The sequence below is a fragment of the Ixodes scapularis genome, unplaced genomic scaffold, assembly GCF_016920785.2.
Source record: "Ixodes scapularis isolate PalLabHiFi unplaced genomic scaffold, ASM1692078v2 PGA_scaffold11__112_contigs__length_91849675, whole genome shotgun sequence".
Lineage (NCBI taxonomy): Eukaryota > Metazoa > Arthropoda > Arachnida > Ixodida > Ixodidae > Ixodes > Ixodes scapularis.
Genome location: NW_024609837.1, coordinates 43550632 through 43565421, shown reverse-complemented (window position 1 = coordinate 43565421; position 14790 = coordinate 43550632). Strand labels below are relative to the sequence as shown.

The following is a 14790-nucleotide window of genomic DNA, read 5'->3' as shown; positions in this document are numbered from 1 at the left end:
CCATTCCGAGAAAAAGAATCCATCCACACTTAAAGGGGCACTGAAGTCGGTTCTGAGATCGTCCTTTTGTGTTGATAACTTAATCTAGCTGCTCTAAGCATCCCAAACCCGAAATCACGATCGTGCGTTGCTTATTTCCTCGTTAAAAGTGTGTTCAAAGATTGCGACACTCCCTTTTTGGGAAGAATTTTCTTCCGAGTGAAGTGGTCGACGAAGGGCGCTTGTCGGCGAGTTGCAAGCAATGGCTTCGCCCGCAAAGAAAAAGAGGAGTCGTATCTGAATGTGTACCTATCACACTCTCTTCGAAAGGAGTTATGATAAAGTCATTCGGAATCTGCACGTATTATAGAGCTTTCCTTGGTCCACACAGTGTAGTTCGCGAGGAAAAAGAGTCCACGTTTTTCTCTTGCCCCGAGACGAATAGGTGGTTTTGTAATATACGACTTTGTATATGCGGGAACTACCTTTTAAACAATATAAGATCATAAAGACTTTTTTAAAAAATGACTTCAGTGCCCCTTTAACCTTGTTGTAGAGTAGTAGAACCTTTTTGCAGAATGTACAAATTAAATTTAGCTCGCTGCATTCTCGGATGTTCATACTTGGTAGAGTGGCATCTCTGATGGCACTATTTTAAATAGCCAGGCAAATTTTGGGGGTTTGGAATGTTAGGCCCCCCATTCCTCCACCTTTCGAACAACACGACTTGCACAACGAAACTGCAGAGGGTTTCTTCCGCATGCAAGAAACCCGCTTACCGAAGCAGACGGGCAGTGACGGATAATATTCGGCAACGTGTTAAGGATTCGGTAGATGCTCCGCCTTCAGAGCGAGCTCACTGCTTTTGATAACACTTCGTCGCAAGCATAGCTAGAGCCCGGCAAAAGGCAACGGGCACTTGCAGGAGGCGGGACTCCTACCGAATTCTAAACTTGCTGCAGGCTACGGGGTATAAAACAGGCCACACTCACTGGTGGAGCAGTAGGTGATCTTGCAGGAGAGGTTATCCCGGGTAATCTCGCTGTTGGGCTGGGGGGGGTCCACAAACGTCTGGCACATTAGGCATACGGTCAGCCGCACCCGCACGCACTTGCCAAGCTGCGTGATCCAGACGTACGGATCAAGACTGTGACAACTGCTGCACGGTTGGTGTAAAAAAGTCGAATTCACACCTCCCCTTCTACCTCGCCCTAGTACAGTGTTGCCAACAAAACGGAATGCAGCGACGATGACGGCACTCGCTCACACTTTTTGCCGGAACTTTCATGCTCAACCGCCGGAACAGCGACCTCCAACAGACGGCATAACGCCCCCCCCCCCCCCCCCCCGCAACGTCGTTTCTTGATACTTCGGAACCAGTTGCAACGTGAGTCTGGTTAGAGTTGTGTCCCGTCGATGTGGACACCGCGCTATAGAGATTATTTTCCGGGACGAACTTGGTAAATATGCATATTTTTGCCTTGTTTATTACGGACAACTCGCTTTACGAATGATTTTTTGGGGGAGCAAGGGTGTTCACATTCAGAAGCTTCTACGCAACGTCATTGGCCGAAAGATTCCTTTGTCACGGCGTAATTTCGAGGACAAAAGCGAGCGTTTTCTTTCCATCTCTTCTCCATAAGAGTTCATGACTTCGTTCAGAGGTCGCAGTGTTGTCACGGTCCACCGCGAGCTATGATATCTGAATGCGGCTCGTAGAATGAACCCCAGCATTGCACGAGTGCTCCATTTTGGCTCGTGACAATCGACGACTCAACGAGCATTCGGGTAGTGGCTCATGTCAAATCGCTGCAATGACAATGGCCAAACCATAACAACGTCCGGAACTCGGCGCGCATTCCCATGTTATGCCAACCCCGGTGTGTGGCTACGATTAATGCTGGTGGCACACAGTCGGTCCCAGACCACGTAGCTGCCTGTTCTGGTACAAGTAAGGGGGGTTAAACGCTGTTAGTTTTTTTTTCATCACAACTAGTACAGTGGAACCCCGATTATATGACTTTTGCGGGACTGCGTGAAATCGTATATACCACAGGTCGTTTCATCCGAAAAAACTGTAATTACGGATACAGTGATCGGCCTCGCGCAAAAAAGGCAAGTGGAGGTTGTAAATGATGTCTAAGCTAATAATCTGCTGTACTTCGACAAAGCAAAAACCGTCGGAACAAACTGAAACGAAACCGTAGAATTGTGCGGTAAAGGCGCAAGTAACTTTATTCTTACCTCATAAGAAATCAGTCATTGCCTGCTAGACTTTAGGTCACGCAACAATAGCTTCCTTTCAAAGGCCGCAAGCTCTGGAAGCAGACTAGTGACGCCGTCGTGGGTGCAAACAAACCGTCAAAACAGTTTGCATACCCTCGCAAACAAACAAACATTGTTTGCCAGCGTGCACGATCGCGACGCTTATCGCTTTTCATGCTTTCCGAAAGCAGAGCAGCAGGAACCAGTGGAAACGTGTTCTATCCTGGGAGAAGAAACGAGTTGGAGAAAGTTGCGCTCAGAGGAGAACAAGGGTAAACGAGACGAGAGAACGATGGAATGAGCGGAGCATGGATGCAACGCGAAAACGCCGAGGCATTTCACAACCCGGGGAGGAGAGGGGAAAGCGCAGTCTCCTGCTCCCTCCTGGCGCTGCAACTGTCTAGGGCTGCCGGCGACGTGTTTTTATACCCTATGAAACGGCGCGCAGAAGCCTTTTGCGTTGCCGTGCCGCTGCCCCCCCCTCCTCATGCAGCTGTTGAATTCGTGGCGCGTTTCCCGCCGGAACGTCGTATGACGCGGGACACGTAAAATCGCGCGTTGTGTAAACTGAACTTTTAATACACTATTTCTATAAGGAGTTTGTCGAGACCGGGAAAATTCGTCATAAAATGCGGAATGTCGCATAATCGAGGTTCCACTGTATTGCGCGAGGAGAAAAACTAATGCGTGTTTCATAGGTTACAAACGTTTGGGATTCGTTCCGAGCAATATCTGAATTAAAACTCGTTGCACTGCCCCTTCAACTGTAGAGACGCGTTTTGAACAGCATGCTTCCGAGCAAGAGTACCGTAATATCCCCAAAAGCTAGACCCTCTCCATTTTTGGCCCAATTTGCCATTTTTGAAAGAAATGCTGAAAGATAGCCCACTTCTAGTCGAACATTGCCGACTAGGAAGGACAGTAGTCCTGCAATCACAAGTTTCGAGGGTCACAAAAATTAAAACTAGCATTTATTTTAACTTCATTTTTTTTATGACACACCAAAAGTAAGCCTACCTACCCCTTATTTTCATCCGATTTGCTATCGATTTTAGGCGGGCTCTCTCAGGATGGTGAGGTAGACTCACAGGCACAGGCGGGGTGTCGCACGAGTGGTTGCAGACGATCCAGACGTCGTGCGCGTCGGGGTCCTCCACGTTGGGGGCCCGGGCCATGTGGGACCAGAACAGGGCGTCCCGCTGGGTGGCCGGCCACACCCGCTTGTGGATCTGGTGCACGATGACAGTCAGGGGCTCCACCACCTCCAGCACCTCCATGTTCTCCAAGGTCGCTGCTCGTCACACGGTTGGAGAAGCAACACTCTTACGCGTCCACCAGTTTGTACTACACAAGCCCAATGAAAATCAATTAACCAGGGTCTATGGGGCTTATTACATGCGGGGCATTCAACTTCAATTCCATCGTTTCATGTGTGGCATACCTGCTTAGGATCGATGGGCCTTTGTATAGGAAATCATCATACATCTGCTTTGTATGTGTAGTCATCCATATAACAAATAAATTTTATCTTGCATCGGATTTAGATAAATTTCTGGTAATTAAATTTCCGATAATTCAAACAAAATTTGTGGCTTCATGGAGTTTGAATGAGTGAGTCTATTTATAGGAGCAAAACATCACAAGTCGCTTCATTACCTAAAATCTGTTATTAGCTTTTTAATTAGTGAAAGTAAACATATAGTCAATTTCGTTTGTGCACCACCAGCCTTGCACCTGTTGCGCAAGTCGTAACTTTTGCGCATGTCGTAACTTTTGCGAACCCCCTGCGTAGTTTCTAAAATTGAATAATTTAGCGGTTTTCGATGACGCTCAGCAACTTTCTAATTGGAACCAGGTTTATCTTCATTAACTAGAAAGTTAATTAAAAATAGTATCCTTGAGATGAAACGACTTGACGATTTTGTCAAGTCACGTCGCCTCCACATCAGTTCAGTCCAAGACACTCTCCCAGCCAAACCCTTACCCCAATCCAACCCGGGCATACAGACCAGTGCGGCACTCGCTCTCCCAGTCAAACCCTCCGGCCAATCCAATCCAAGGAGACAGAACAGGGCAAGGGTGGGGCAACACTCACTCTCCCAGTCGAAGCGGACTTCTGGGCTGAAGAAGTAGTGGCACACCTCCCTGCCGGTGACCCCCCTGACCACGTGGACGGCCTTGAGCGGGTCGCACACCACACCGGCCTCCTCCACCTCTCGCCGGTACATCTTCATCTCCCCGTCCTCGGCAAACAGCTGCCAGCCCCCCTCCCCCACCCCCATCTTGGCGTAGCGGAGCTGCTCCATCGTCACCGCCTCCACCTGCAACAGGAGCGACAAACACTCTCATCCATTCTCACAAGCTCCTCGAAAACGGCATATTCTGCATTCAAGTTGGATGGATGGATGTATGGATGCTAATCAGAGCCGTATGTGTAGAGAGTTTGGCCATTCGTTGGAAAATATAGGAGACAAATGGGGAGTCGCCATTGGCCGAAAGTGAGCTGGGCGTGTTCCAGGACGTCTTGAGAAATTCGAATGTGACCAACCAGAAGCCAGAAATAATACCCTGGCGGTGGTCGTGAGAAACAAACCTGACAAGTGCATCGGAGTAACTCTCGGTGACTGAAAATATGGCACACGTGACGTTTCAATCACGCTCATCCAAAATGATGGTGGAAGAGCGCGACTAGCAAGGGCCGGGAATTTGCCGTCCGAGCGGTCACACTCTGTCCGAGCAAAACAGAGTTGAGCGGCACATTAGTTTCTTACATCTTTCTACATGATCATGATCGAAACATCACGTGCACCGTATTTTCAACCACAAAAAGTTGCTACACTTCACTCTTACGCGCTTATTAGAACTATATACAAACATATACCTTTGATCAGACCTGTTTGGCGCTACCACCGCTAGGGGATTTTTTTTTTGCTTCTAGTTGGTCAAGAGAGCATGCCAAGCTCTCTTTCCGAGACTGGTGCACGCCTGGGCTCTGCCCGCACCTCCCATTGACCAAACTCTCCCTATACACGGCTCCCATGCTAATGGTTGTAACTTGTACCCTTTATTAATGGGCAGTAGCTCGTGCCACCTTGCCTACAAACCAAAAGGGTGATTCCTACCCTTGCCCCTCTAAGCCAATTAGCCAGTTGCTCATCCCCTCTGCATTTCTGTAACTATCACCAAGCAGTGCAGGATATCCCCAGGATGACCTTCAGGGAAGTGGACAAAAAAAACTAAAAACATCACCCCCCACCTTTTCCCCTCTCTCCCCCCCCCTGCGAAGGACTCGCCAATTTTCCTCTCGATTAGGAGCGGTGTTGCCGGCATTATGTATCGAGTGCAAAATGTGTGCCAGCTTCGGCCAAATCGAGACGACATCTGCACGATCCTAGTTGTAACGAACCATCAAAACACGACCCACAGAGTACAGCCAACGACCAGCGACAGTTTAGGTCGGTTCACACATTTGCAATGTTTGCGTTCGTTACGGTCGTTTCGGTTGCATGCGACCAAAACACTGCAACCGTGACCCATGGATTGCTTTGCGAAGCTACCCCTTGCATCACTTGCCATTGCTGTGCATGGCAAACACTTCTTCCGGTGACTGCCGTTACGGTTGCAAGCGAACACAACCAGCGTAGATGTGTGAACCAGCCTTTTTGCCTCGAGATCGAACAGAGTCGCCACCGTGCGGTCGATGTTGGAAGCACTACGAGTGTGGATACTGCCGCACGTTGTCTGCTCTCAGCACACGATAAAGCATGGATCCTCACGACGACGAAGGCTTGTTTTTTCGAAAAGATTGTATCGTTTCACGAGCATGGAAATACGCGAAGGCAAGGAATGCCATGCCGGATACCTTTAAGGCCCGTTCACACTCTTGCGACTGCTTGCGACCTCTTAAACCTGGGTTCCTTAAAACTTGTTAAACCAGAAAACACACTGGCGCCATCTATTGAGAAGCAGTGTAAACTCGGCGGTCCGGCATATTTTTTTTTATTTCTCGAGCATTATCCTTTCTTTGTTGGCTCGAAAAACTTTTGACAATGTTATAAACGAGCCTTTCTATGGGTATTACGCACATTTGACCTCGAAAATCCTGCAAAACCTTCGCTCTTGTGAAATGCAGTTCCAGGGTCACCGCATAGATGGGGCCACAATGTCAGTGTGTTCCCTCATTCTAAAAACATTTAAGAAGTTGTAAGAGATCTCGTCTCTCTCAGTCGTACTCGGTCGCAAGAGTGTGAACGGGCCTTTATAGTGTTGCTACTGTGGTTGGTGTTGTGATGCGGTTCTTTGTTTCAGTTTCAGTGCCATTGCATACTATCATTGAGTACACTGCCGACAGCAACCAGTGCCTTGTCAAAGTCGTACAACTTGTGAATGCCGGGCACATTATTGAGTGCAGCGTTGTGGCCCCAACGACCACGTCGAAGAGCGTACACGTGCAGAGTTATGTGCTGCAGTCGTTGGAACTCGGCAAGGATCCCCACACTGTGGATTTGCAACTCACGAACGGTGCCACGACTAATGAACTTTCATGCACTTGCCCTGCCGGCTAACTGTTATTTGCAACTCCAACCACCAGAAACGTCTTTGAGAGAATCGCACGCTAGTCCACTCGATTGTTTAAACGCTTCTATTTTTGCAGTCCCAATTATTCGCAAACTAGGCATAGGAACCTATTCGCGGCTGCTAACTCTCACAAATCCTATAGACTTGAATTCTGGCCTCCATACAAGAGAGGTATGCGTGCCTTTATTTTTTGCTACTTTTGTAATTCTCGAAAATTGAGGGCTTGCAAAGGGTTTTGCAGTAGGCGATGCAGTCACTTCAGGAAAACAATGGCTCGAGCTCTATACATGGCACCCATGTCCTTTGGTGACCTGTTAACCTTAGATATAATCATGCCGTTTTCATGTAGCGTGATTTGCCGCTAAAAATTAGTTTTTCAAGCAAAGTGGCACGAAGCCTTCGTCACGCGGAGGGTAAGCAAAATTCATGGAGTGTAAACAAGCAATTGATTAGGCTTAATAGTCCCTGTTGCTCCTTCGGTAGATTGACCAGTTGCCATCAGAGCTATGTACTGCATACTTCCAACCGAACTTCAAGTAAATTGATCAGGTGCATCCAACACACACACAGACACTGACTGAGCAAGTCACTTCCACTGCAGTCTATGTCTCCTTTACTGTGTCATAGTGTAGGGGGGCTCAAAGGAGTGACAATCCCACATTGTTTCGAAAGTCGGATTTTCACACAGTAATAACTTTGTGGCATTCGCATCCTTTCTAAAAATACCGCAGCAGAAGAGCCCACATTAAAAAATCACACTGACCAGCAGCGAGCGAGTATTAACGTGCACGCTTTACGCATACTCTTCCTTGGGCCACTTGTGACACTTATGTAAACAGTTTTCTTTTTCCACTTACTTCGGTCGTCATTAATCGTTGGTTTGAAGTCTTCTTCGGTAAAATGTTTAGAGCAAACCATCGTGTGAATCGAAGGCTCCTTTGCAGATCTCAACTTTGAGACCCACTCAATCTTCAGCGTGCCGGCTGCTGGACATCAGTGAAAACTGACCTTCACCTCGGTGCAATAGGTATTGCACTGAAGCGATAAACAGTATCGGACCATTTTCCGTTAAAATTGCTTCCACAATGATACTGTACGAGGAAATAAATGCAATATTCCGCATATTCTTGGCCGCGACCACAGATAGCCTATGGGGCAGTCGTCTTTCTATCCACACATTGCTGATGAAGTTCGATCTCGTGGCGATTAGGGTCAAACTTGCCGTACGTGAGGCAACAGTGTGTCAACTTGCACGTGCAGCTTCTTTTTTTTTTTGGGGGGGGGGGGGGGGGGGGGGGCGGTCTCAGTTCTGCTTCCTTGTTTCACTGCAATCATGTCCCGTTCGCTCGAGCTGTACCATACCCATTTCTAAAACATCTTGACAGCGGATCACTCGTGGAAATGAGTGAGAATATAAGAGAACGCACTGCATGCACTTTTGTTTCAATACCGAATGGAACTGTTCCATTGAGCATGAATTCGGTTCATCGAATGACATACAAGCGGGGAATGGTTTAGTGGGATCATGGTTCGAGACAAGCGCAACGGTGACCATGAACCTGAACATACGAGCACCCCAGTTAAACAAATGAGAGCCTACCTCGCTCCAAAGAGGATGCTGGGAAGCCACAGACGATGGACGTAGCAGTTCTCGTACCCTGTTCTTGATCTGACGCTGCATGAAAAATAGGACTCATCAATTTCGAAGTAGAGCAACAAAGTATAGTACGTATATAAAAAAAAAGAAAAGAAACTTCGACTAGAAAACAATGTAAACGAGTCAGATTTAAAAAAAAATATATATATATATATATATTCTTTTCGAACGTGCATATCGGCTGCACAGATGTCGGATCTGTAGCAATGTGCACTATGTGACACAATTGCCGCATTTTCCAATGTACAACTCACTTTTTTTTTTCTGAACAATCTCCGTCAGTGTTTTGCACGTTTTTTTTTTCTTCTTCTAAGTATATATGTGCACTGTGACACAATTACCATAATTTCCAACATACAAGTCACATTTATTTTTCCATAAATTTCTGTCGGTGCATCTTGTATGCCTTTTTTTATATCTGTAAATTTGCCACAAGCGTTATTTATGTTTCTCGCAAGATTTGTTGGTGAGAATATACTGGATCCCGCTTGCGCATATATAGCGATCACGCTATTATACATATGCAGGCTTAACAACGCAGTTTTGCCACTCTGACCGTACTAATATGCAAGTGCGACATACATGTACAAAAGTGCAACTTATATACCAACATTAAAAAAAAAAAAAGAAGAGAAACGGCCATTTATAGGCGGCTGCGATTTGTATAGACTGGAAAATAAGGTGGTCCAAAAGTGACACAAGCATTTCGTTGCACTCCGGAGCGCAACACTGTCTGCTTCTTTTGCAGGGGTTGTGGTGACGTCAGGAAGCCGAGCTCTGATTGGCTTCGATTGAAGGATAGTGGTGACTTCAGAATGCCGAGCTCCGATTGAAGGATAGGGGGTAGACCAGGGTGTAAGATAGACAGGTGGGGAAACTGCCCATAGAAGCCTACCGCAACGCCGTGACCGGATTGTGTACTCGTCTGCTTGCGGGTACCCCCGATTTGCGACAGATGGCGCTGCGGCGAGAGGAAAAAAATCAGATTCGAATTTGCATGGAACTTTATGGGAGAGTGCGCAAAATAAACCGAGAGCACGACATTCCTTCATTGAAAATCCAAGAGAAATCATCTCCGTCAGTTTAGCCGGTCGCCACCGGTCGCCCACCCGGAGTGAGAGTTCGCGGTGCTCCACATAGATGGCGCCACAGAAAAAGAGAAAACCGAGGGGGACACAATCCGGTCGCTCATTTGGCTCTCGCTTCCCCACCTGTCTATCTTAAACCCTGGGGTAGACCTTAAGGCAGCTTGCTTTGAGGTCTACCCACTATCCTTCAATCAGAGACAATCTGAGCTTGGCGTTCCGACGTCACCGCAATGCCTGCAAAAGAAGCAGACAAACTTGCGCTCCGCGTTGACCCAAACAGGTTAACACAGGAAAACAAGGTGCGCTACCCCTCCAGTGCTATTCCAGCCTGCCCATAAACTTTGTCTGTGTCTCGCTCAATTCTGAACCACGACGAATCATAATCTCGAACCTGTGGAATGCATCTTAGCCACACGTATGTTTCCGCGGCGGGAACGCTTACTAAAGCTATTACAGTAGAATCTCGATGATATGATCCCAGTTCATCCGAATTTCGGGATAATACAAATTTTTCAAAATCCCCGGCCAAAGTCCCTTAACACTAATGTATTACGTTTCGGGATACTCCGAATGCTTCATCGGGCCACGGTGGATCATATAAACAATGATCGAAAATGTTTACACGTCTTTTTGGGCGGCATCACTTGGCTCCAACAACCGTAGCCGCCAATTTTGCGTTATTTTTCTTGCCGTACTTTCTACATACGCGCCCCAATCATAATATTCGCGGCTGCGTTCCAAAACTCGAAAACATACCCACGTCTACCGTTGCCGCGCTATCTGTGTTGTCACGTGATTAAAATGCAGATTGCTTGAGTAACTCGCATTCACCTACTCCAGGGTTGCTGCTTTAAAACGGGTTTTAGGGGTTTTAGCAACTCTCAGTCACTCGAGTGACACCAGAACTGACATTCGGAATCGGCGTTGATGACGTCAATGTCAACAAGCAAGCATCCTTTGTTAGCACGCGTATGTGCACGTCTGTAGAACTCCGTGCGATTTTCATCAATAAACTTGCGGGAGGATATCCCTCATTCTGCATCGTCTGTCCAGCGTAGACTTGTGACCTGATTTAACATGTCTCGCAAGAGAAAATCGCTGTCCTTCACAGAGAAGCCGGAAGTTCTGAAGAAAGAGGACAAGGACCCTAAAAGAAAACGCAAGGATTTGGCAAAGGCGTTTTGGAACGTTTTTACACGTTGCAAAACTGTCTCCTGGGTGATATTGAAAAAAAGAACATTACTGCCTTTTTTGGCTGGGAGTGTGACCAATAAACGGCAAGTACCTCCCGCTTTGCTTTCATGTACTTTTGTGACTTGTTTTTCGTTCATACGAAGTTCGAATTATATAAATATTTTTCGCAATCCCGCAAGATACGTATCATTGAGATTCTACTTTAAGTGGCAAGTGCAGCCTTTGCAGGCAGATCGCATGCACAAGAGACAGAAGTACACCGGAAACCCCAAGGGTCCCGGCAAACTTGCCCCCACCCGTTCCTCCTCCTGCTGCTCGTTGCGGTCCAGGGCAGCGTCAATGGCGTCGTAGAACTCTTCTTCATTGATCATGCTGTGCGGTCCCTCCTGCAAAAGTCCACGTCGGGTTAGGCTTGCAGGACACGACGGAAACCTCGCAAACAGGCGCCACGTCCCCTCCCCTCTTGCTCGAAAGCTTTTATTGGGACATAACTCAATCCAGGAGTCGCCTTACCTAAACAAACTCACTACCATAATTTCCCAAAAGATAATACACCCTATTTTTAACACAATTTGCTTTTTTTCTTTATATACAGTCAAACCCATTTATAATGAACAGCAGGAAGCGCTACAATCAGTTCGATATAGCAAGTAGTTCGATATAGCAAAAAAAAAATAAACATTTACAACGAACTTCCACGATGAGTTCCTTGTAAGGCGAGAGCCTACTCTTTCTTTCTCACCTCTTCCTTCCGCCTTGTAACAACGTGCTAAAAAGTTTTTTTTTTTTTTGTTGTTTTTTTTTTTTGCATGCCGCGTAGATTTTTTTTTTTTTAAATCTTGTCTTTTTTTTGAGTCGCTTCTCTTCATGGTCCAACGCTTTGGGGTGGAAAGATTTTTTTCTTTCTGTGCGTGCGTGCAGTGTATTTTTTTTTTTTTTAGCTTTTCCCCTTTCTGAGTTACAATTCTTTTCGCTGAATTTGGTTCGCAACTTGAGTTTTTGGAATTTTTGTTCTTTCCTACTTCTTTTTTGGTGGACGGGACGGGCTAGAAGACGATTGTTTTCGCGTTTTCGGAAGCCTTCCCGGGGGTGAAAAGTTAGATATAACCAATATGTTGTTCGTTATAAAACATACTTTTTACATGCATTTTTATTTAAATCTTTCGTGAGTTTGATATCGCCAATAATTCGCTGTACGTGGGTTCGTTGTAAATGGGTTTTACTGTATATGTTGGAAAACACGGAAAGATAGCTTATTTTTAATAATTGCAGTGTCCCGACCAGTAGTGACCTCGGCCAAAACAGGGTTGGTTAGCTACGGTGGGAGACAAGCAAACATTGCCGACCAAGAAGGACGGTTATCTATGCTCCGTCGCCCCTCAATGTGAGAAAACAAGTTTGGCAGGTCTGAACACGAAAACAGCATTTTTCATAATAGTTTTTCGCGATCACAGACCGAAAGTTAGTTTACCCCTCGTTTTCGTCCCCTTTGCTCTTGCTTTCGGGAGGGCAGTCTCTCCGGACATTACGGTAATCTAAACAAACGATGGCTAACAAGACTCCGACAGGTTGCGTTTAATGTTCGGTGACGAGGGTACCCCTAGAGCTCGGGACGGCGCGGACTTTTGAAACCCGGTTGGACCGCTCTTAAAAGACGCCGGGTTTTCACGCCCAACGGTTTGCCTGCATGGGAGTTGGCTCCGGCATTGCTACACACAGTGCAAGGGAAATTCCTCAATGTGAGGGCGTCCTTAAGAATGGTTACTGCGTGCTCGCTTCGAGGTCAGTCAAAGGGGTGTTGATTGGGTTGATACCCCCTTTCCTAATGGCAGCTTGCTTGAAGAGGACTATTGCATTTTAATTGGGGACTTGCCAATGAAACATTCTCCGATTTCAACGGACAAGTCCAGTCGGAGCTCACTTTTTAAGATTTGGCTACTTTCTGAAATGCAAGCGTGCCCCCCAGGACGGCTAGTATAGGCGAAGAAATGACGTGCGCCACTGAGTATCCTCACCTAATGACAGCATGCACAAGAAATGTTATCGTCTTTTATATGAGGCTGCCACCACCTCTAAGATATAGAGCACAAAATTGAATCATGGCTACTTCCCAAGCCAAGGTTACTCTATAAACTAGACCAAACAGAATGTGGGTAACCCTAGGAATAAGATATGTTAGACACAGTTCTACCACCTCTCTACAGTAATGCCAGTTTTTTAGCAAGACATCTCTACAACATTGTTCTTTGCTACATCAATAACTTAGATGACCGTACCAGTATTGCAGGCATGCTACAATTTTGCTTAACAATATCCATAACTTCAATGTACTGTACTTTAATGAGGAAGGCCCCAACTTCAAAATAAGAACACGAGCCCCGCAGAAGCAACTTACATCATTACCGAGACCCACCTCATAGTCGGGACCTCCGAGCACCACTGCAGGCTGGGACCTAGCCTCGGAGACAGCCTGCTTGTAGCCTTCTTCGAGCTTCTTTCGTTTATCAACCTCCTGAGGCAAGAAGAGGAGCCTAAATTAACACGAAGTTCCACGGCACAAGGCACGATCACTAGCAGTAGGGTACGGTCAATATGTCTTAAGGTACAATAGGACAGTCAAGACAAGAATAGGGTACGGTCAACCTAAGCCGTTCACCGTACCACAGGTGCCAGACTCTCAGTCGTCAAACACTGAATGAAACCAATCGCAAAGTCGCCGCACAACCGTCACTCAGACTTCCAAATCAATGCGGAGAATTACTGCAGGACCTCGAAACAAAGACCTTTTTGCGTAAATGTCCTCCCAGGACGTTTAGTAAAAAGCCACAACGACTGAAACCCGCAACTATATTTTTTGCCTTTTGAGTACGAAATTTGGGGCGGTTGTCGGTGAGGGAATTCATCATTAAGGAGTGAAACTACCCAAAAGGGTCAATGTCTGAACCTTTGGCTTAATGTGAACTAAATTTACAGTATATAGTGGCAGTTGCAAGGCAAAATGCAGTGCAAGTTTCATCTGCATACATGAATTGTAAAATAAATTAGTCGCTTTTATCAGGAACACACTGACTTTGTTTAGAAAAACTATTGTTAGAAATCTTTTGTAAAACCCAGAGTTTTTCTTCACTAGATACGCAGCAAAATGCCTAAAGAGTGAACTGTGAAAAAAAAAAAAAAAAATCCAAAAAGTAATTTATTTTATGCTAACATTGCAGTGAAAAATCGAATAAATTTTTTTTACCCTTTTATGTCGTCGACAAAATCTTACCATCTTTTATAAAAGACATCCACAAAGTAAAAAAAGTATACCACAGTTGCATTTCCCATTAAATTCCAATTAAGAAAAAAATTAGCGAGTCTTTTTTTCGCCCCGTCAAAAAACAAGTTTTCCTAAAGTAAAATTTATGCCAAAAAGTTAAACGGAGAAAAACGCGTTCATAGTGCTCCAACCTCTGCCTTTTCTTTAGCATCAGTGGACCGAAAATTATTGATAAAAAAATAGTAACTATCCAGTCTAAACCATTGGAACTTTCTGGGAATGCTTTAGATGTTGGTGGATGTAATATGACATTTTTTTAAATTACTTTTTTTGCAACTTTTTTTTTTCTGGGTACTTTAACGAGTACCCAGAAATGTTAAGAATGTTCTTTCTTAACATCATAAAAACGAAAGTATAGCTTGCACCACTGAACGGCATTCACAATTTAAGTTTCTATGGCTCGCAAAAAGAAGTATAAAAATGTATTCGTATCAAGATAGACTAGCTTTAAACCACTGAACTTGACACAACTTAAGAAATAGATAGATACGTAATGAATGAGGCCTCCAACTAGAAAAAGATTTTGTTGAATCGCAAGATAATCTCTGACAAAACAAGGCATCTACGAACAACAAAAACGGACAAACAGGACCCCCAGCTATATGTCGTCCAGACCTTGAGATATAATGACCTCCACATTTTTTTTTTCTTTGTTCTTTCTGGCTTGGGTTCAAGTTTCTGTCAGGAGCAATCGCAACTGCCTGAGATCT

At 45.7% G+C, this 14790-nt stretch overlaps 1 protein-coding gene across 2 annotated transcripts in view; it reads right to left on the bottom strand.

Annotated features, from left to right (window-relative positions):
* LOC8024513 (ceramide transfer protein) overlaps positions 1-14790 on the bottom strand; it is a 41249-nt gene that overhangs the window by 3026 nt on the left and 23433 nt on the right. The window contains exons 6-11 of one of the 2 annotated variants that reach the window (XM_029973177.4): positions 13175-13273; positions 11058-11147; positions 8423-8497; positions 4340-4565; positions 3333-3535; positions 972-1098 (exon numbers count right to left, since the gene is read on the bottom strand). In XM_029973177.4, the coding sequence (XP_029829037.2) occupies positions 972-1098; positions 3333-3535; positions 4340-4565; positions 8423-8497; positions 11058-11147; positions 13175-13273 (820 nt within the window). Of the gene's footprint in view, positions 1-971; positions 1099-3332; positions 3536-4339; positions 4566-8422; positions 8498-11051; positions 11148-13174; positions 13274-14790 lie in introns of both variants that reach the window. The other variant, XM_029973176.4, reaches the window with a different exon arrangement.